The 23,527-nt window shown below is 37.0% G+C and overlaps 1 protein-coding gene across 1 annotated transcript in view; it reads right to left on the bottom strand.

Annotated features, from left to right (window-relative positions):
• SEPSECS (Sep (O-phosphoserine) tRNA:Sec (selenocysteine) tRNA synthase) overlaps positions 1–20,870 on the bottom strand; it is a 37,480-nt gene extending 16,610 nt beyond the window's left edge. The window contains exons 1-8 of the mRNA XM_045771378.2: positions 20,668–20,870; positions 19,652–19,806; positions 16,936–17,054; positions 16,450–16,608; positions 13,459–13,612; positions 10,442–10,544; positions 2,954–3,083; positions 2,730–2,821 (exon numbers count right to left, since the gene is read on the bottom strand). Coding sequence (XP_045627334.1) covers positions 2,730–2,821; positions 2,954–3,083; positions 10,442–10,544; positions 13,459–13,612; positions 16,450–16,608; positions 16,936–17,054; positions 19,652–19,806; positions 20,668–20,781 — 1,026 coding nt within the window. The 5' untranslated portion in view covers positions 20,782–20,870. The remainder of the gene's footprint in view (positions 1–2,729; positions 2,822–2,953; positions 3,084–10,441; positions 10,545–13,458; positions 13,613–16,449; positions 16,609–16,935; positions 17,055–19,651; positions 19,807–20,667) is intronic.
• Between the last annotated feature and the right edge of the window lie 2,657 nt (positions 20,871–23,527).

Here is a 23,527-nt window from a genome sequence, read left to right as displayed (position 1 = left end):
GAGCCGAAGGCAGACACTTAACCAACTGAGCCACCCAGGCGCCCCAGAACTCTAGTTTAAAATGGAAAAGGGAATTTGTTGGTTCATCTCAGAGCCAAGTCTACAAGCAGGCATGGCTGGATCCAGAGACGCAAATGACTCTTAGTTCCATTTTCCCTCTCATATTCTCGAGTCCCAAGAGGGTTTTCTTGGCATGGCCAGAAATATGGCAGCTGAGTATTATCTCCTTACAGTTTACTACCTGCAAAGCAGCAAACCCTCTCGCTCTCTAAAGGATCTATCAAACCTGCTGGGAGGAATCCACCTCCACATGCCCACCTGTGAACCAGGCTAGCCAGATCACATGCCCACCGCTCTGAACAAAGCAGGAGGGGATGCTGTGATTGACAGTCTCACTAGGCTCACCTAAAGTCAGGGAGGGGCCGTTCCCAACAATAGTGATTCTGCACAAGCAACTACCTTATATCCTTTCTAAAATATAACTGAGCTTTTTTGGCCAGGATCACTAAATTTATTCATTGTTTTTGCCTCCTTTGGATATTAGTAGACCTAAGTCTTCAGATTTATAGCTATATAAGAGAACTACATAGCTACCAGGCTAGACTATTTTATCCATGTAAGAAAAAAGCAGTAGAATTTAGAGGTTAAGACAGAGGATCAGAGGCCCAGTTGCCTAGCTTTAAACCCATGTCCCATAATTTACCTCATATATGTTACTTCTCTATCCTTCCATTTCCTATAAAAATGAGAATAATGGGAATACCTCACAAAAAAAATCTGTGAGCTCAAATATCTTTTCCACAGGGAAACAACCAGTTATAGGAGAGCTAAGGCCCACTGGCATCTAAAACAACTGAACTTTCATATAAACAATATAAACCCATGATAGTTTCGCTCATCTATAATCAGGCTTCATCCATCATATGGAAAAAAGGTTCCTTGGAAGATTTATTGAGGTCTTCTCTTAGCTACAACAATCTATGACCATGATGATTACCTTTGGGAGTTTATCAAACTGGAGTTTTATTCTAATCATTTGAAAATCTTTGTTAGGTTTATTGAGACATAATTTACATACAGAAAAATTTCAGACGCCCAGTTTTTAGGGGCCCACTTCCATGAATTTGGACAAACACACACAGTTATGAAACACCCCCACTATCAAGATACAGATCATTTTCCCATCCCATGAGTCCCCTCCCTCAACCCACAACTGTCCACCACTGATCTCTTCTCTGTCCTGATATTTTTTGCCTTTTCCAGGATGGCACAGAAATGAAACCATACAATATGTAGCCCTCTGAGTCCGGCTTATTTCATTTAGTATAATGCATGTGAGAGCGATTATTCTGTTGCTTCTATCAGTGATCTGTTCCTTTTTATTGCTGAGTATATATATGTACCACAGTGTGTTCATATACCAGATGATGGGCATTTGAGTTGTTTCCAGGGTTTGGCAATTATGAATAAAATCACTATAAACATTCACGTATAGGTTTTTGTACAGGCATAAATTTTCATTTCCCTTGAGTAAATAGCTAGGAGTGGGATGGCCTAGTTTATATGGTGAGCATACGTTTAACTTTATAAAAACTTCAAAAGTGTTTTCCAAAGTTACTGTACCATTTGTGTTCTTACCAGCAATGTCTGAGCGTCCTCTACTTGCTTGAGATCCTTGCCAGCATTTAGTACTGTCAGTTTTCTTTATATTAGCCCTTCTATTAAGGGTGTAGTGATATCTGCCTGTTTTTCAGGTGCATTTCCTAAAGACTGATGTTGAGCCTCATTTCCTATACCATGTAAATCTTAAGAGATGTCCTCGTAATACAAAGTAAGCAATTACTTTCCATGGACTGAATTGGTGGGGGCAGAGGGGTGACTACAGGAAACTAGGGAACAAAATTTTTCAACTTCTGTTACATATTCATAAGGCTGTTGAGAGGATCTATCAGATAATACCTATAACATATCTTAAAATACATAAAGTACTATTATAAATCTAAGGGACTGTAATTGCTACAAATGTTAGAAACTTACAGATACAAAAACTGTACCAGGAGCCTCTAGCTCTCCCAGATGGGAGATGAATAAAACATTTTAGTCTGACCTACCCTGCCAACACTGTCTCTGTCTACAATTCTGGAGTTGTCCTCAATTAATTAAGCCAGTTTTTAGTGTTGGAGACAAAGTCCGGTTTTCAAGCATAAATGTCACTTTTCTTTTCACAGCCAACATAACTAATGAGTTCACCATTCCAGTAATGACAAGGGATGAATTTATTATTTTAGAATGAGAAGCTGGCCAACTTCTGACCTGGTTCTTCCTCCTGTGACTGACATCTCACACCTATACAAGTCTTCAGACTTCCAAACACTAAAAAGAAAAAAAGTCTCCATTTGTCTCTCAAGATCCTCTAAGTGATAAATGAACTGAATTTTACTAAATTAAATATGAATCTCTGATGTAAGAGTTCCTAAAAAAAAAAAAAAACAAAACACAAAAAAACCAAAAGCAAACTCCCCTGTCCACGATCCCTCACAATATCTGAACACACGGAACACAATAATTAACTGAAAACCACCTGGAGTGATTCCAGATTAAAGTAAATCCCCTAGGACCACACACGAGCTATCTATAGTCTCAAAGTGGCAAACCAAAAGGCAAAAACACCAATAATTTGGAATAATTTTAGTCAAGGGTATTATTTTACAGCTAAAGGGAAAGCTTACCTTTCTTTCTTTTAATAGCTTCTTATAGCCATTTGATCCAAGTGATAATAAAGTAATAAGGACATCTAAAGAAGGTGAAGCTGAAGCTCTTCCTGAAACAAGATAAACAAGTTACACTCAGGAAGGGGGAAGAAACATCTAGAAATTAAGATTGATTATAGTAGCCTAGGTACAAAGGGATTTTTGTTTGTTATTTTTTTCTGAAGAGCGACTGATTTATTTACCTGGATACATCTTGCTGATTTCCTGAATGAAGGAATCATTAAAGCCAGCAATTATAGCGCCACCTACTGGAACCATAAAATTTTTGTCCAAGCTCTGAACGAAAGCATCTATTCTGCCAACCCGAGCCCCCTAGAATGAAATAACATGTAATATTACATATTGGCTTCTAGGAAAAGAAACGACAACTGCTATTAAGAAATAAATACCATTAAACAATGCATGAAAAATGAGAAATAGATTAAATATCTTTTCTTTGTAACAGTGCCAATAAAGGATTTTTAAGTATGAAAATGAGTTTTTAAATGCTGCTCGTTTTATGTGAAAGAGCACTTTATTGACAACCTGCTTTCATACCAAAAAAAAAATCATTAAATCCTCACAGCAACCTTGGGAAGAAGGCAGAGTTTCAGTATTAGTTCAAGTGGGAACTCAGCTTTTCACCTTAAAGTTGGCTAGGAGAATAGATTCCTCCCCATGCCTCTCATCTGTGATCTTCTATTTGACAATAAATGCCAACAGTGGGTCCTGCAACTATTAAGTAATTTTAAACACCCTCTGTGAGTTCAAGAGTGACCGCCATAATCTAATGGACGGTATCCACCCATGTGGCCAATGAATCAGTTATACATTCACATAGTTCTCTTTGATACTGGATAATCTTACCCACATGACTACTTTAAGCAATAAGCTCTGTTCCCACCACCACTCAGATAATAAAAGAGAAAAAAAATTTATTTTTAACACCAACAATGGAAGAATGGAATTTTTTTGTATACTCTTGGCAATGTTTCTATATACCTCATGTTTCCTAATGTTATAATCTTAGATGATCTCATTCCACTGCAAATGAACTTCAAGTGAAAATCTAATATTCCGGTGAAAAACTGAATACTTACTTACCAGAAATGTAAAAACTAAGTTCTAGTCCGTATCCAACATAGTCTGTGACCTTCTAGCTAATGTGCTTCAATTTTCTCCTCTTAAAAATAGAGATACTATCTAAATTTCGAGCAAGATCGTTTTTTTCTTTATCTGTAGCAACAGATTTTCAATCTGTATTCACAATCTACATTCCTATTAATATTATAACCACATTTGACCTTCATCTTCACACTTTCCCTCCACATCCATATCTCAGGGAGAATAGAAGAAGCAGATAGCTGGCCTAATCTGAGAGACCAGATCCCGGCAATAGGGAGAAGCACAAAAGTAGGAAAGGGAAGCAGACTCCTTTGGAAGCTACCGCATGATTGTTTAAATCTTAACCTTTCCCTGGTACTCTTCTAATTTCCCCATAAACTATAATCAAAGAAAATCTCACCATATCACAGGAAAACAGAAAGAAGCGTATAATGACTAACAGAATAAATAACTGAACAGCACACAAAGTAGTAGAACGTAAAAATAAAGAGGAATTCTTAGAGTTGTCTTTTATTAACATTTAAGTACTGTCCAAGGCTTCCTGAGAGAAATGTGAGCCTCAATCAGGAGCAGTATTAAGAGAACAATCACTGCCAGACTTTGCTAGAACCCTTCATCACTAAAACACAGAAAGCATAAAGGGCAGCACACTCCGTGGTAAGAAAACAAATGCAACTAATGAATCATCGAACTTTACATCAGAAACCAGGGATGTACTGTATAGTGACTAACATAATAAAAAAAAAACACATAAAAAAAAAACAAACAGCCTCACAAAAAACAAATGGTTTTATCAAAGAAACAGAGTAAATAAGCCCCAATATATGCCTACATATGTTTTAAAAGAAAAATAAAACTTTGCAAATAAACGTGGAAGTATGGGGTTTTTTTCATTTTTAAAAATGAAAACACATTTTTTGCCAGTTTTATTGAGATATAATTGACACATTATGTGTAAGTTTGAGGTGTACGATATGATGATTTGATATATGCATATATTATAAAGTGATTGCCACAGTAAGTTTAGTTAATATCCATCAAATTTGGCTTAATAAGTTACTGCTTAGCAAAAACGAAAAAAAAAAAACACCAAGCCAGACCCACTCTTGCTGAAGTCAGAGGATATCAATGAGGAGGAAAAAAACACCAGAAGGCTGAAAGGGCTTAAATAAAATAGGGAACATATGAGCATGTGCCATGAAGGAAAGGGCTGCCATTTATCAGTTCACTCGTTTCCTTGTTTATTCACAAAAGAAATATCTGGGCATCTATCAGCTGCCAAACATTGCTTAAGGTTCTAGGAATAGTGGTAGCAAATAAAACAGATAACTGTTCATATAATAATAATTTCTGTCGGAATTTCCTGAGAACTTACTAAGCAGCAGGCACTGTTCTAAGTACTGTACATTCTTAACCCGTCTAGCCCTCATAATAACCATACGAGGTAGATGCTACTATAATAGCTATTTTACAGATGAGAAAATTAAGGAACAATAAAATTAAAGTGGTCTGCCCAAGGTCAGAAATGTACTTAATAGCACAGCTGGGATTCAAATCCAGGCAGTTAAAGTACCTTATTGAAAGTCACCCAGGCAATCAAAGACACAGCAGGGACTAAAACCTAGGTAATCTGGAGGAAGAGCCCATGTTTATAAAATAAAATATTATTCCTGTGACATTTCCATTCTTCCAGCTACCCAAGCCAAAGCCCTGGAGTCCCTGAATTCTCATTTCCTCATACCTCACGTCTGATTCATCAGCACACCCTGTAAGATCCACTCTCAAAATACATCTGAATCCAACCATGTCTTAACCCTTTAACGGCCACCACTCTGGCCCAGGCCACCACCGTTATTTCATGTGGGCTCTGACACAGCCTTCCACTCTTGCCTTCCTACAGTCTATTACCCACATAGCAGCCAGAATGACGGCTGAAAAATGTAAATTACACATCACTCTCCTGCTCAAAATCCTCCCGCGGTTGACGAACATACCAAAGACAAATTTCCCAATCCTTAGCACACCTCCAATCTTACTCCATTGCTGTCCTCATTTGCCCTGGTCGAGCCATACTGGCCTCCTTGCTGTTCTTCACATACTCCAAGCACACTCCTGCCTCGGAGTCTTGGCCCTTGCTGTTACCTTCCATCTGGACTCTGGAGAGCTGCAGGGCTCATGCCTTCCTATCACTCAAGGCTTTGTTCAGATGTTACTTCCTGGGAGAGGACTTCCTGGATCACTCCACCTAATCTGACACCCCCTCCCCAATCCGGAGCATTTATCAAGACCTGTCATACTTACTGCTTACTGTCTGCTTCTGCTCCATGAAGATAAGGATTTTGTTGTAGTCACTACTGTATCCCCACTGCCTAACCTGATGCCTAGTACAGCAGGGGGAACCTTGTAAATATCTGTTGAATGAACTGACAAGTAGGTCTGTGAATATGTAGTATAACACCTACTTTTCCCAAATTCTTAGTAAGTGAAGCTGCTGCTTCCCACACTTTGGGAACTTTCCAATCCATTTTGACTCTAAAATAATCAATCCTATGTGTTTCTGTGACTCTACAACATTCCTCTCCATTAATCTGTCCTACCAGCCATATTCCACCAGGCTCCTAAATTAGTCAGCTTAGTATATACACAGAAGTACTGGTTCTTCAAAGCCACCTTCCTGGGGACGACACGTGCATACCAGAATGTTGTAAATGCTCTTCAGTAAACCATTCTGGGGCATCATCTTTAAAAAAAAAAAAAATTGGGGCACCTGGGTGGCTCAGTCAGTTAAGCAACTCCCTTTGGCTCAGGTCATAATCCCGGAGTCCCAGGATCGAGCCCCACATCAGGCTCCTTGCTCAGAGGGGAGTCTGCTTCCTCCTCTGCCCCTCACCCTGCTGTCGTGCTCTCCTTCACTCTCTCTCTCTAATAAATAAAATCGTTTAAAAAAAATAAAATAAAATGAATAAAGCTGAAACATTTTAGTTATAGCTCTTTCTCCACTGATTGTTTGATTACTGCAAAACTATCTTCTGAAGAAAGTATTTGTAACTTCAGCACTTTGTTTTTTAAGAGAAAATATGAGGCTCTGAAGTCACACTGAACTAAATGGGCCATTCTGTAGCTATGGGACCTCGGGCTAGTCACTTAATCCTTCTGAGTTTGTTTCTTCATCTGTAGAAAGGAAATAATAAGTACACCTTAAATTGCTAAGATTATGCTAATAAACTTTAAAAGTCTAGCAGGATGCCTGACAAATGGTGGGTACTCAATAAATGGCATCTATTACTAAGAAGAGCTATTGAGATAACTTTTTAGAATGTCATGAACAGCAAGTAGTGCTCAATAAGACCCAAGTATTTCTTTGTTTTAAAGCAACAGTGCCACCACCTCTTCTTGTGAGGCCAATTTGGGAAAATTAAAACATTTCAGTACTGTTTTTTTTTTTCTTTTTAAGAAATGCTAATTTTGCAAGGGAATACAGTACCTGCAACAACACAGTAACTATTTAAATATCACTCACCCATCTGTAAGTGTTTTTCTGGTTAAAATTTTAGTAAAACCACCTCACGAATGGAGAGAAGTGACGACAAAGTAGGGCATTTGTGATGTTCAACTCCAACAGCACCTTCTTACACCAGATCCTGGAGCTCACCGTCTTTGTCTTACTCTCTCTCCAGTTATGCTGCCAAAGTTTCTAGTACTCAAAATTATACTGTGAGCACCACAACACTAAGGACTTCTGGGTTAAATATGTACTATCTGAATAAATGTTATGATCATTATGAAGATTTTATAGGGATGTGGGGAATACAGAAATATAATCTATAAAAATTAAGTATATTTTTTGCACAAAGTTTAAAAAAGGTAACACTAATTGTACGCAACGACTGTCACTGTGTAAAAAGCAATACACATATAAAAAAAGAGAAAAAAAGGACACATAAATTATTAAGGGTATTTGTTAGGGTACAGGATCATGAGTGATCTACTCCTTCCTCACTTTCCTGAACTTTTAGTAATGCTGATATACTTAACTGTCAAAAGAATTGAGGCTGCTGAATTTAATGAGGAAAAGGGCAAACGCGGAAAGGGAAAGGAGAAATAAAAACAAATTACTGAAATAAAATGTTTTTCAAGATTTCCAAGTATAGAGGGCGCCTGGGTGGCTCAAGTCAGTTAGGCGTCTGCCTTCTACTCAGGTCATGATCCTGGGAGTCCCGGGATCAAGCCCCGCATCATGCTCCCTGCTCAGCTCAATGCGGAGTCTGCTTCTCCCTCTGACCCTCCCCTGTCTCGTGCCCTCTCTTGCTCTCACTCTCTCAATTAAATAAAACCTTAAAAAAAAAAAAGATTTCTAGTATAGAGAATTATACAACCCTTCTCAGCTATCATTCACATTGGAGATAACCTAGTCTAGAATTATGATGAAAAAATTCCTTAAAAAGTTAAGGAATTATGGAAAAGGATACAAAAGAAATGATAAATAGGCTTCCTCTGACATAACATGCCTACCAGCCACTCCACCTCTGGACTTCTTATGTTACATAAACTAATCATCTCCTCATTGGTTAGGCTAATTTGAGTTAGGTTTCTGTTATTTGCAGCCAACTGCATCCTAACAGGTACAACTTTGAGTAAAGAAGTTAAGCAAATCAGCTAATACTATCATATAAACTACATTTATATGAAAAATGATACTATTACACATACCCCCCAAAATTTTTTTACCAGCTAGGATCTACTGGGCTAAGGAGCATTCACCACCACACTGGAGAAGGCCACAGATAATCTGTGAATAAGTCTTGCCCACATAACACAAACCACATGTGTGTCAAAATTGAGCGTGTGATTAACACCATTATGCACACAAAATATATAACTCATACCATATATGGATAATATCTACCCACATCTTAATATGGTATAAATAATCACTATAAGTAGATACAGTATTTCATTTATTCATCCAATTTTTTCAGTAACCAGTTACTGAATATCTATTATGTACCAGATTCCGTCTTAAGTAATGAAGACATAACAGCGAACAAAACAAAGTCCTTTCCCTGACAGAATCTTAATTCTAGTTACTACCAATAACTAGACAATAAAAAAAAATAAACGTATCAAATGGTGAAATGTGCTATGGAGAAAAAGAACAACAGGCCATCAATTTTAAGAAGCACCCAAATTTTCCACACCACTAGGTAAGAAAAAACATTGTCAATTAACATTGTAAGACACCACTGATTCTAAGACACCCCAATTGTACAGATGTTATAATGTGGAAAAATGTGTACCTTAGAACAAATGAGTACAATATAAAATAGGAAAAAGGAGACAGAAAATGCAGGCAAGAAAAAGGAACCTGTAATTTGAGATAGGGTGTCTGAGAGACGTAAGAAGACATGCAGCTCCCAGGAAGAGGGTTCCAGCAAGAGTAAGAAACAAGAGCAAAAGCAGGGCAGTGTGCACACACGTGGCACAATGGAGGAACAGAAAAAATGTCAGAGAGAGTGTAGCAGTAAATGAAACTGGAGAAGCTGCAGAGGCCTGAATACAAAGCCTTGTGCTAGGGCTAGGACTCTTATTCTGAGCAGGATGGGATGCCCAGGTATATTTTCAAAATAAGAATCTAAAACAGGGGTGCCTCGGTGGCATAGTCAGTTAAGTGTCTGATTCTTGGTTTCGGCTCAGGGTTGTGGGATCGAGCCCTGTGTCAGGCTCCGCGCTCAGCATGGAGTCTGCTGGAGATTCTCTCTCCCTCTTCCTCTGCCCCATCCCCTACACACACACACTCTCTCTTTTCTCTGAAATAAATAAATCTTCAAAAAAAAAAAAAAGAAAGAAAGAAAGAAACTTTGGGGCGCCTGGGTGGCTCAGTTGGTTAAGCATCTGCCTTTCAGCTCAGGTCATGACCCCAGGATCCCAGGATGGAGCCCCACATCAGGCTCCTTGCTCAGTGGAGAGTCTGTTTCTCCGTATCCCTCTTCCTCCGCCCCTTCCTGCACTCCTGCTCTCTCTCTCTCTCTCTCTCTCCCTCAAAATAAATAAATAAAAATTAGAAGAAAAAAAAAAAGGATCTAACACAGATGACCAGGATCTGGTTGATGATTATAAGAACAAAATCATAACATTTTTTTAAAAACCTGCCAACTCTATAGTTATACACTAAAATGTTTATAATTGAAGCCACTTCCAGCCTAGGATAATAAGGCAAAGTGATTCCTTAAATATGGAATAAATCATCAATATAGTTTTAAAAATACAATAACCCAGTATATTAGAAAGTGAGAATACTGGTAATGAAACAATCTCAGAAAGTTAAAAAAAATAAGCTACTAAGTATTTCTGTGTTGGTCCTGACCAAAGTTATTAGTCCAATTACCAGCAAAGAAGAGTGACTTTCACTGTATGGATATTAGATGCCAATTTCTCATGCTCCACAAAGCTGAAGATGCTAGATAGTCGATTTTACTATATTAATAAGTAGTTAAGAAAAACAAAAGAATAATCTTGTAATATGTTAAAATCATTTTTTCTTGACATATCTTTTTAAACTCTCTTACCTGCTGGATGAGATGCATACACTTTGAAGCCTGCACTCCATAAGCATTGTTGACTATATGTGGAATGCCATAATTAGCACAAATCACAGCCAGTTCTTCTAATCTACAAACATAAATATTCAACAGAAAGACATATTCCTACTGTGCTTTTATAAATTACAGTGTGAAAACTTTTTTAATTCAATAGTTATTCTTAATGTACACTAGGAAAAAAAGGGAAAACTGAAATTTCTACAGCAGTATTTTAGCATAAAATTCAGCAGCAGGCACTTTAGGATAAACCTAAAAAAGCTTTTAAATTAATGTTACCAATAAATGAGAAAAATGGGTATTTATAAAAATCTATAGATGGTAGCTTTTAAATCACTTTTAAATTTCCTATATAAAAAGCAAGAAGCAGATTATAATGACCCCTTAACAAGGTGGTATGCTCATTTTTAAATGCTTTTGGTTGGTTATCATACTAAAGCTAATAGCTGCAAAATAATTAGCATGTCTTGAAATCTTAAGAAATCTCACATTTAACATCTCATAAAGTAAAAAATACATTTTCAAGTAGACTTTAATGTATTAAAAAATACAGAACATTAAAATGTTTCAGTACCAAAATAACATTTTCCAACAACTTGCAAACTAAAGAATTTTTTAAATAGATGCTGGTTTTAAATTCACTCTTACTTTTTCATTTGACACTCCTTATATTAAAATAATTTGGGAGTCTAACTCTATGCAAAGTAAGGTAATAAATTTCAATTAGAGTGTAATAAATGATGTTCCTTTGCAAAACCAAATACTACTTGTGACTGAGGCCATCTCTAATAGAAATGTCTTCACATGCTATGAAGCTAAGACTAACACCTATGATTTAATAAAGTTAAATTTTTTTAAAAAGTTCCTTCTACAATATAAAGAATTTGGAAGCAAAGCAATAAAAGTTCTTTCCCATAAGGATGTATTTCAAATATATATTATATAGTTTTATTTATTTCTGCAAAATAATTTTCTTTTTTAGATGTGCATTAATATGTTTTTGAAGTACAGATACGAATGACATTATTCTATTCATCTGTCAGAAGTTTTCAATCCACTGCCTTAAAGTATTATGAATTAAAAAGTCATTTTATCATTCATTTTCATAAACCTCACAAATTGACAGAGGAACCTTTCTATTACTCAAATTAATCAGATGTTGTTTTTAAAAAATAGACCTTCTGGGATACAAACAAGTATTTTCTTCATAGAAGTCACTTTTACATGTTTGGGTTCTAATAAAAGCATCCCTTAATAACAAAGCTCCTTGAAAGTACGATGCTATAATAACATAAAGTACTATTTTAAAAAGGGAAAAAAATCACTTATGAGTTGTTTTAAATATTCAGAATTAATCAAATCTGCTAATATTCAGAGGGTGTATAAAGGTATTTAATGAAAGGCAAAGAGAGACAAAAAATACTTTCCATTTGGATCAAACTGTATTGTAACTTAGCAGCCAATTTAATATGTTTGTCAGATAGAAATGATATCCCCATTTTTTTTTTACATTTCTTTTGACTGATTTTGCCCCACAATACTCTGTCCAATTAATTAACTAATAAAGACAACATACACACACACACACACACACACACACAAACACACCTATTCAAGTTAAGGATACAAAGAATAAGCTTAATGAAAAGAAATCTAAATCTATTTTAAATTCAATAAAATCAGAAATTCAAACATATTACTAATAACTGTGCATCACTATTTTCCCAAAGTTCACTTTTATCAGAAACATTCATTATATAACACAACTAAAAAGTGGCATATAAGAATTTTGCTGATAAAAAACTTTTGTGATTTTTTTTTCCAAAGGAGATAATACATGTAAAATACTTAACCCTATACCAAGTATACTGTAAACATCTAAAAAAAATCAAAATAAAACAAAACTATCCTCAAACATAAACAATCTAACACAAATACCCATGTGCTATTTTTGGAAATGTGACTTATTTCTATCACATTAAAATTTTTCTAGATAGCAAAATCATCAATGAAGAAAGAACAGAGATGTTTATTTAGTATTTCAATACAAATTTAAAAACTGGTAAGTAACGAATAAACAAGGAAAGCATATGCAATATAATCTTAAAATAGACTTCAGAGTCACAAATGAAACAAGGTAAATTTTCAAGAGCATGGTCTTAAAATTGTCTCTTAAAACATGTCTATAAAATAATAAAAAGCAGCATACATTCATTACTGCCAAATTATGTGATTCCATGAATTAAAACTAAAGTATAACTTGGTCTTAAAAAATAGTCCAAAGTCAATATAGTTTTTACAAATTATTAGCACTTCTGTTCAAAATGTTAAACTGAAACAAAGAGCTGCTGTCAAAACTAGAAATCTGCATTACTATAGCCAAGCTTATTACAATTTCAGAATAAAATGTGACATCCTTTAGAAAAGTAAACATTTGCTTTTTTTTCTTTTTGCTTTTATTTTCTTAAATACATGCGTTTTTCTCAAAATCCAAAGACAACCACTGTGTACATTCAGTGTACATGTGAGTTCATCTTCCAATCAAAAAATTTAAAAGGCAATAAATAATCCTGGAATTTTCTACTCAGAAAATCTGTTAATACTGATAATTCTTACATAGGAAAACTAACTGTAAGATCAAAGAAAAGGAGATAGCAATGGAAACAAGTAAATCCAACATTATGCTTAGAAACTTCTACCAAATAATGAAGAAAAGATGCAAAGAGATCAGAAACAGAAAAAAAGCAAGAAAACAGAGATGCTCTGTGTCCATGCAGGTGATAAAGGGATCTCCACTTACTATAAGTTGTTTTTCTTTCTTCTATATCAAATTTTTTATTTTCCCAAACCACCGTGCTGTTTCTCCACTAGTCTATTCACCTATTTACTGCTCAATGTTACTTAAGCATCTTTGAGAATCAGTATATCTGCATTTCGTTTAAAAGACCCGATGAACACCTAAAGGACAACAGTTGCAAATGATTTACCTATCAGGCACCCTTGGAGCAAAACAGGATGTGGTGGAATGAACACACAGAATGGAATCAGGCCCAAGTTCCCGGACTTTAGCCTCCACTGCTTTCAGGTCTGTGCGCAGCTCGTCACCTTCTAAAACGTTCTCTATCACCACAGGCTCAAAACCTAACCAAGCCAATCGAAAATCAAAATGTTAGATAAACTAAAATAAGGGAAGATCCTGGAACTCTAGGAAGCAGTGCTATTCCACACAAGAACTCCACATCTGGTCAGTGAACCCTTCCCAAGTAATAGAGACCTGGCTCAATATTGGTAGGAGTCAAAAGCAGGCCAAAATAATGTGAAGGACTAGTAGACCACAATTAGGACCACAAATCTACTTAACACTTAGATATGACTAGGAAGGCTAATTCTGGGAAGGAAAACAAATGTTAAATAGATACCTAAAAAAGTAATAACACAGTCATCGATGACAAAAAGGATCATTTGGTACAATTCAATTTCAGACCACAGAAAAGTATATCTACTCATTTTCCGGCAACATTTCATTTTTAAGTTCACTTTATTTCAGAGATGGACAAGAATAATGATATAATTCAAGTACTATAACAAATCACAATCATCAACTTAATATTTTACTCCTAAAGAAAAAGTAATGAATTTTAGTAGCCTACCGATCACTGACCTATCCCATAGTTTACAAGGGCCTTCTACAATTTAAATATAAAAACTATTTCTCAATTTTCAACTGAATTAGTACACTTAACTAGCACACGATCAAAGGTCTGCCCAAATAATAACTATGTAATCTTGTATGGTGAATACTTAGGTATCCATAAACTTCAAGAGTTGTGTGTGCAATACATAAACTAAACAATGCACAAAGCACTTAGATAACTAAATATTTCTAATGCTAGTAAGTACTTAGGGTAAAAGTAAAATCTAAGTACTTAAGTCTTACAACTTGGGTAGAAAATAAACTTCGGAAATTTTACACATAAAGTTATTATGTAGTCACATCTTCAGTCTTCCCAAATACCGAATCTATAGTAGGCTGGACTCATGCATTTAGTGGCTATAAGAGATTTAGAAACCATTTAGCTCAGCTAACGCATTTCAAAGATAAGGGAGCCAAAGTTCAGGAAAATTAAGTGGTTTCCCCAAGGTCACACAGCAAATTAAAGCACAGTTACGAGCAGGTAGTTTTTTTCTATGTTTTATAATCCATATCAAGTTGCCTGCATTCTATCTGTAGAACTATAAAAACCTGGCAACTATAAAATCATCAATTCAATTATGTTGGTTCAGAGATGTCCAGGTTTTATATCTATACCTTCACAGCTTTTAAAGCAAACAAAACTTAAATAAGTAGTGCTTCTTAATGACAGCCAATTTTCTATTATTTTTCAAATTCTTTAGACCCAACCCTATTTTTGCTTTCAAACATTTAAAATGCAAGGTTTTTTTGAGAATACAACTACCTTGCTTCCTAAGAATATAGGCTATCCTAAGAAAGAATAAAATATAAATTTAGTACAAATCCTAATATCTTTTGGAAAAGGTTCCAATTTTTCAATATGGCAATCTGGAAAAGTATGGTTATTAGTTCTTTGGTTAATACCATGTAATAAACAGACTTGACAACTTTATACCACTTGAAATAAATCAGTATATCTTTAATAGTCTATCAGTTTTTGCTATATGTCCTAATTATAAATCCCTTTACATGAATTTCTTTAGGATTATTTATGCAGTTTAATTACAGGCCAATACAGTTCACTTCATACAAAAGACTGAAGCTATTCAAAATTAACCTTAAATTCTCAAATTTACCTTGACTTAAGCAAGCTAACTACTAAAATACCAACGTAAAGTTTTTGTCTCACCTATATGTAATGATGCCTGGCTCTTTACACTTTGATTTATGGTAATAATTTATGTGTATTCCACTTATGTATATACAACCACCATTCCTGAAGCCCCTTAGCACCCTTTATGCTCCAGGGATCACTGTTGGGCATATCATATGTCATCCTGCTTAATACTCAAAACCATCTTGTGAGACAGGTAATTATATCCCTATTTCAAAGAATAGGGACATACAGCCATTCCACTTCGGAGTATATACCCCAAAGAATTCAAAGCAGGGACTCAAACAGGTATTTGTGCACCCATATTCACATCAGCATTATTCACAAGAACCAAAAGGTGAAAACAACCCAGGTGTCCATCAACAAATGAATGAATGAATGAATGAATGAATGAACAAAATGTAAGATATAAATATATACAGTGGAGTATTACTCTTAAAAAAGGAAAGAAATTCTGATACATGCTTTAACATGGATGAACTTTAAAGATACTGTGCTATATGAAATAAGCCAGTCTCAAAAGAACAAATACTCTATATTCCATTTATATGAATGACCCAGAGTAGTCAAATTCAGAGAGATAGAAAGTAGAATGGTGATTACTAGGAACTGGGGGTAGTGGGGAGGGAGGAATTATTGTGTAATGGGTAGAGATCCAGTTTAAGAGGATGAAAAAGTTCTGGAGATGGTGTTACATAATGACTGCACAACATTGTGAATGTATTTAATGTCATGGAACCATACATTTAAAAATGATTAAAACTGGGGCGCCTGGGTGGCTCAGTTGGTTAAATGTCTGCCTTTGGCTCAGGTCATGATCTCAGGGTCCTGAGATCCAGCTGGCGCTGGGCTCCCTGCTAAGCAGGGAATCTGCTTCTCCTTCTCCCTCTGCCTCTTCCCCCCATCCCCGCCCCTGCTCGTGCTTGCACTCTCTCTCTCAAATAAATAAAATCTTTAAAAAAATAAATAAATACATAAAATAAAAATGATTAAAATAGTAAATCTTGTTATGTATATTTGATTACAATAAAAAGGGGGAACAGGAACACATTTAGTTTCTTTTTCATTCACCTATCTCTATATAAAAAGGGTAAATTTTCTACATTATATATGTCACTTCTCTTCTTTTACCTGCAGTGATCATGGATTTAAAGCAGGACTTCTGGTCTATTCTCGGCCATATAATATACTTTGCCTTTGGTCTTTTGTGTCGTAATGTTAAGAAACACAAGGTTAGACTCATACCAGTTGCCATGGGAACTACAAAGCAGTTGGTCACTGTAGGGACACCTAAAATTAAGAAGTAAAGGAGAAATTAGTTATTCCACTGAAAAACCAGCATCCTTCTTGAAGAAATGATATAATTCTTCAATCAAATAGTAACAGTTATAGACGGTGCTTCCTCTGTACTTGACCTCAGGAAACTCACTGCCAAATTCATCCTCCAGGCCTATGGCTCTGATTTTCTATCTTTTTCTAGCGGGTTTTTAAATATATATATGTCTTTTCAAAAGCCATTTAGAACCTGTTTGGAACGAGGCATTAATAAAAGATATTAAGTAAAGGTGTGTGTGGCTGCTGGTCAGCCAAAAGTATTATGATTAATATAGTACATACCAGCCAACTTTATGATGTCCAGGACCAAAGAATTGGTAATTTTGTTCAAAAGGCTAGAACCTGCAGCTTTTGGTTGCACAGCAGAAATATCACCCGATCGTCCAATTCCATGAATGAACCTAAGCAAAAAATGGGCCAACAACTGGACAAAAATATTCGGTGTTCTAAGTAATCCACTGTATAAATATACAGATACAATAATCAAAAAAACACCAGAGGGAACACTTGACTATTGCAGATATATTTCATAAACTATTAATAATGTAAAAATACCCTAGTTAAACTGAAACAAATTCATCAATTACCATTGTGGTAGCTAGTTTCCAAAGATGGCCACCATCAATTCCTTTTCTCTACTATGCCCACACACTATTGCCAACACCAAGAGATGGAATCAAATTCTTCTCCATTTGAATCTGCACTGGCCTTAGTGTCTTGCTTGGCCAGGAAGAATCTAGTGGAAATGATGTTCTGGAATTTCTGATCTAGGTCAAAGAAGCCTTAAAGCCTCACCTGGCCTCTTGAAGGGCTTGTTCTTGTGGGAGCTCCCTCCTATAATCCGGATGCCATGCTGGGAGAGGCCCAAGCCACCTGCACAGACCATCTGAGCTCCCAGCCGTCTAAGTGAGTCAGTCTGGATAAACTGCCCAGTTGAACCAAATGGCTAAACTCTCAGCCAATATCTGACTATAACTGCATGAGAGACTGGAAGCAATAATCATCCTGCTGAGCCCAGTTAACCCAGAGAAGTGAGAGATAATAATAAATTACTGTTTTAAGCCACTAAGTTTTGAAGTGGTTTGTTAGCAGCAATGGAAAACCAGAATATATGCAACATTAGATTCTCTTCTTTCTTTCCATTTCCTTAACCAGAGCAGTGGACTAAGTTCCAGTGGGATGAGCTGCTATTTCAAATATACTGGAGGAGATAATGCTAAGCGAAATAAGTCAAGCAGAGAAGGACAATTATCATACGGTTTCACTCATTTATGGAACATAAGATGTAGGAAGATCGGTAGGAGAAGAAAGGGATAAAGAAAGGGGGGGTAAACAGAAGGGGGAATGAACCATGAGAGACTATGAACTCTGGGAAACAAACTGAGGGCTTCAGAGGGGAGGGGGGTGGGAGAATGGGATAGGCTGGTGATGGGTAGTAAGGAGGGCACGTATTGCATGGTGCACTGGGTGTTATACGCAAGTAATGAATCATGGAACATTGCATCAAAAACTGGGGATGTACTGTATGGTGACTAACATAATATAATAATAATAATAATAAAAAGAATTAGAGAATTTTACAGCCAAAAAAAGAAAAGAAAAGAAAAGAAATGCCTAGTTGGCTTTCTCCTAACCTTCACTCTCAGGTAGAACATCATCCTCACTGTCTTGTTCAAATACAGCCTTAATTTAAAAAATACTACAGCTGACCCTTGTATGGGGGGGTTAGGGGAGGCCTGCACAGGCAAAAATCTATGTATAACTTTGATTCCCCCAAAACTTAACTACTAATAGCCTATTGTTGCTGGGAAGCCTTACCAATAACATAAATAGTCAATTAACACATATTTTGTATATGTATTACGTACTGTTTTCTCACAATAAAGCAAGTTAAAGGAAATGCTCTTTTTAAGGAAGAGCAAATACATTTACAATACTGTCCTGCTTCCACTGAAAAAAATCCACATGTAAATGGGTCTGCACAATTCAAACCCATATTGTTCAAGGGTCAACTGTATATATTCCTTAAAAATCAGTGTGCAAACCACTCATTTTAAATTAGATGACATTATACTCATGAAAGATACCTCTGAATATTTTTCAAAATCACAAGTCTGTACTTTAGAGTTAAATCAGAAATCCGTCACACTGGGATTATCACAGAACACTGGGGTCATACTTCATCACCACTGAAACCTAATGTACAAAGCACTGTTTTACAAATATTATAAACTGTGTTATTACCCCATTTTAACCATGAATTTTTCATCCAAATTACAGATTCATTACCATTAATTCTGACTGCAATGATTTTGATTGAAATAAAATTCTACTATCCCCAGGAATATTTCTTCACTGAAAATTTCAAGACAGGAGTTTTTAAAAGTTTACCTATATATTTCTCAGAAAAGTGGAAGAACAGAGAAATTATCATATTTGGGAACACTACCAATTAAATGATTAGCAGAATTGATGAAAAGCTTTCTGAAATACTGCAAAAGAAAAAAGTGACTTAATAATCTTAAATCAAGTTTAGCATGCCTTTCCTGCATCTACTGCAACAAAGCAAGCTATTTATAAAAGAGGATTCGGTTTAGATACTGATGAACATTTTAAAGTTCTACCTACATATCATTCTCTAAACAAATTTGCAATATCAGAAAAGAAATATGGCAAACTGTAAACAACCTTAACATATTTTAAATTCTTACAACCAAATAGGTGTATTACGTTAAATGTATAGACAGTATTGTTACACATCCAGAACATGACAGGATAACTAGAACCTTCACCGGACTGTCTTGAAAAGCAACTACTCAAACTGTTTCCATCTCCCTGTTGCATCTGGTTTATATGCCCATTTGAATAGGGAAGAAGTAGGTCACCAAGAGATGTTTTATAATTTAACATGATTGGTATTAACACCGTTGTTTTTAACCAAAAAAAAAAAAAAAAGAGAGAGAGAGAGAGAGAAAGGTTTTCTACTTCAAAAATATACCTGTAATGACGCCGAGCAACTAAGGCAGATGCCACTCTCCCTTCCCTTTCTCCCACACCACAATTGCCCAGGAAATTGTTGCTATCCATGATTGCAAGTTCATGTAAAAAAAGTTCAAGTGTACTTTCATCCCAACCATCCTCTGGACACTTGCCCTGGGGAAAAAAAAAAAAAAGAAAGAAAGAAAGAAAGAAAGAAAGAAAGAAAGAAAGAAAGAAAGAATAAAAAGAGCTTGTATTTCAAAAAAACATCCCCTAGAGCCGTACTTCAATGAATTTTTTAAACTTTGCAATGTGTATTTTGCTATGCTTCTTGCTTTCTGAACTTCAGACATAAATTCAGCACAACGAAGAAACCTCGAAGAAGCAAAACATTTGTTACATTGCATTACAATTATCTACAGATTCCCAAAAGGGATAATAAAGGAATACGATGACATTTACTCAGGTTTAAAGTTGCAGTAAGTTAGGTAACTGAAAACCAATAAACCGCATCTTCAATGAGGCTTCTTCAAACCGGACTAAGACTAGGGCTTGTCGAACTTGAGTGAAATAAAAATTCGGAATACTGGCAGGAACGAGACCTGGGAAATTCTGCAGCAGTTTTGGTTCGAGTTACTATATCCTGGTTTACAAACACAAAGCGTTCCCCGAGTCCTGGGGAGTGGTGAAAGATGGAAGATGTGAACTTTGCCCTTTTCGCAAACAAAACAGTGAAGCAACTGGACTTCCCCCTCACTTCCACATCCCGAAATTATAGAAAAAACAGGACTCAAAATCCCGACTCCCAGAAGCTCCCTCACAACACTCTCTGGGGTTTGCTGGTTTACGGTGAGGCTGAGAAGGAGCTGAGCACAGCAAGTCAGCACAATGCACGCCAAGCTGAGACAGACTCCCGGGACAGGTCCCAACTGACAAACAGGAGCGGGTGGGCAGGACGCAGGACTAAAGGGGTGCTGGGCGGAGCCAGAGGCTTTGGGGGGCGCGGCAGCTGGGGAGGACCCGACAGCTCGGTACCTTCTCCAGAAGCAGCCGTATGAGGTGCTCATGCGAGCGGCGGGCCTCACAGCCCTGCCGCACGTAAGCCGCCGACACCAGCCGCTCGCCCGCCGCGAAGCTCTCGCGGTTCATTTTGGTGGTGGCGACAGTGGCGAGGAAACACTCGACACACGCCGTACACACTGAACCAGGATGCAACACGCCGCCCGGACGGTACGGCAAGGCCTTGGGACAAAAAGCTTGTCTCGCTTTTGCACATGCGCAAACCACCCTAGTTTGTGCACGAGAAACCGTGGACATGAGCATGCGCAGGGGTGTCAGTGCGTTCAGCGTGTTTCGGAGAGTGTTCCTGAGACGGACTTGGAGGAAGAATTTTGCACTTGTGCGGAGGGGCTGAGCATAGTAAAGGGGAACTTTGTGGGCTTCTCTGCACAAAAATTTCGTAGCTTACTCTGTGTTCCAGTCCCGTTGAATGGTGAGATTTGGCAGTCTGTGCTTCAGTCTTAACTTATACCGTGTTTCTCATATTCCAGAACCTTTCATCCTTACTTCCGTAGGTCTCAACATGTGCTATTGCCTGACAGCCCGCTATGAAATAGCAGTGCCTCACTCCTTTCATCCTATGCACTACGGAATTTTTAGCCCCAACACTTATCACCCACCACCTGACTTTACATTTTTTTTGTACACCCCACACCCACACATCTATGGATGTAAACTTCCTAAAGGTACGGACTTGGGTTTCGCTGCTATACCCCCAAAGCGCCTAGAACGGTGCCCAGAATATAGCAGGGGCTAAAAAAAATTTTCATATTGAGTTAATGAATAGCTTTGACCATTCAACAACCTAGTGCTAGGTATGGGAGATACAGAAATAAAAAGGATCCCTGCCTTCAGTTTCCTTGCACTCTTCTCCTTAGGGGAGCCTACCGTAATTCCTGACATTGCTCCTGTTCACTGGTGTGCTAGAGTCCACTCGAACTGGTTCATACTTGCTTTGCAAGAGCTGATTATTAAATGTTCAGTAATTTTGTGAGCTGGTTTTTAAATACAGCTGCTTTTTAACAATGGATTATGTAAGTTTACAATAAAGTTATATGAAAAGCAAACGTGGTAAATACACAAACGTATCACTTCCTACTTATTTTTTCTACATTTTACTGTTATCTGCACTTTGGGGATTATTTACATCTCTTGTATCTGGAAGTGGAAATACGGCATAATTGTGTACTGCTGCACACGTCTTTCCAACTCCCTTTTTAGTGGCATCATGTTGGGAGTTTGAAATTGGCCATGGTGGGAGTATATATACCATGGAAATCAACAAATGCTGCAAATCAGGCTCTGACCTCCCTGCCACTCCCCAGGAATTAGTTGTTTAGCAACTACCAATTCACCGTTGTTCCTACTACATGTTCCCACGGTATCGATACCCACCATTTGTCAGCCTGGCACTTGTCAAACTGTATCCCAGTTGTTAATTTCCTGTTTTCCTCAACTAGACTGTGAGTCCCTGTTTGACAACAGCAATATTTGATATCTGTGTTCAAAGCACAGAACTAAACACATAATAGATATTCGACAACTACTTATTGAATGATAGACCATTTGAGAACTTGATAAAATTACCCAGAAAGATAAACCACAAAAATAATGAGAATTTAGCTTTTCTTAAGTAAGCAGCAGCCTTTAAACTTTTGAAGAGTTGAGTTCTTACTCCCAAAATGCAACTATTCTTGCAACTTATACTTTGGGAAAACCTCCAAAGCTGAGTTGTTGATCACAGGCAAATGTGCAAAAATCACAAGATCCATCTCATTACTGAGTGGACAAACTAGGTTTCTGAGCCAGTGGTTTCTCTCACCTTATTTACTGGTCTTAATTTGGAAAAATGTGTTTCTAGAAATTAAATCCATCATCAGGCTCTGCCTTCATAGAAGTTATTTTAAAAAAAAAAAACAGGCTCTGGAGACAATCGCAAAAGAAGTGTTCTGAAATTATTTTCCTTCATTCTCTCACCCAATGAGTACTTACTGAGCAACTAATATTTTTAATAGGGCAACATCAAAATAATTTCATTGCCTTTAAAAGACGTAATATAGTTAAAAATAGATTCAGCATTCATGGGTCTGAATTTTTTTTGTGTCACTAGTTGTCTGACTTTGGATACATGACTCATATTCTCTGGGCTTTGCTTTCCTCACTTGTAAAACAGAGACAGGGAGGAGACCGTCATGATGATTAAATGAGATGTAATTGCTCACTGCCATCTTCACCTTGATAGACTGGACAAGGACTAGACTCTGTCTGATAGGATAAGAATCCCAAACCAAAACCCCTGCAGCAGTCTTGCCAGAACAGTTAGGACTCAGTCAATGCCTCCCAGCTTCCATCTTTTTCACTCGCTTCCAACTCAGGACCAAGCAGAGAAAGCCAAATACGCTCTCCCTAAACGAATGATCTAAGGTACTCTTTTCTAGTTAGCCTACCTCCATCTTCCCCTTGCCAACAACCTCCAATCACAGCATACCTGAACCCTTTCCATTTTTTCACCTTAAAGCTTTTCCACTGCCCTTAAGTCTGCCAAATGCAAGTGATGGTGACTAATTCCCTTGCTCTAGCCAGCTCTGAATGAATAGGCTCTGTTTATTATTTGGGTGGTCCTTGTTTCTTGCCACAGTTTTCCTGGAGACTCCACTGAGACATGGTCTGCACTGTCCATCACCATGGACATCACCCAGCCTTTGACCAGATGTGAGTCCCACAGAAGATCCCTGTGCCTTGCTGCGTGTAGCTTGTCAAGTCCATGCCAACATCATCAGTGCTGGGTCTGAACTCTGCTATCTTTGCATTGAGTTCCTTGGTTATTTATTCTATA

The sequence above is a fragment of the Ursus americanus genome, chromosome 8, assembly GCF_024610735.1.
Source record: "Ursus americanus isolate L20-20 chromosome 8, mUrsAme1.1.p, whole genome shotgun sequence".
NCBI classification, from domain to species: Eukaryota; Metazoa; Chordata; class Mammalia; order Carnivora; family Ursidae; genus Ursus; species Ursus americanus.
This window is presented reverse-complemented; position numbering and strand designations above follow the sequence as displayed.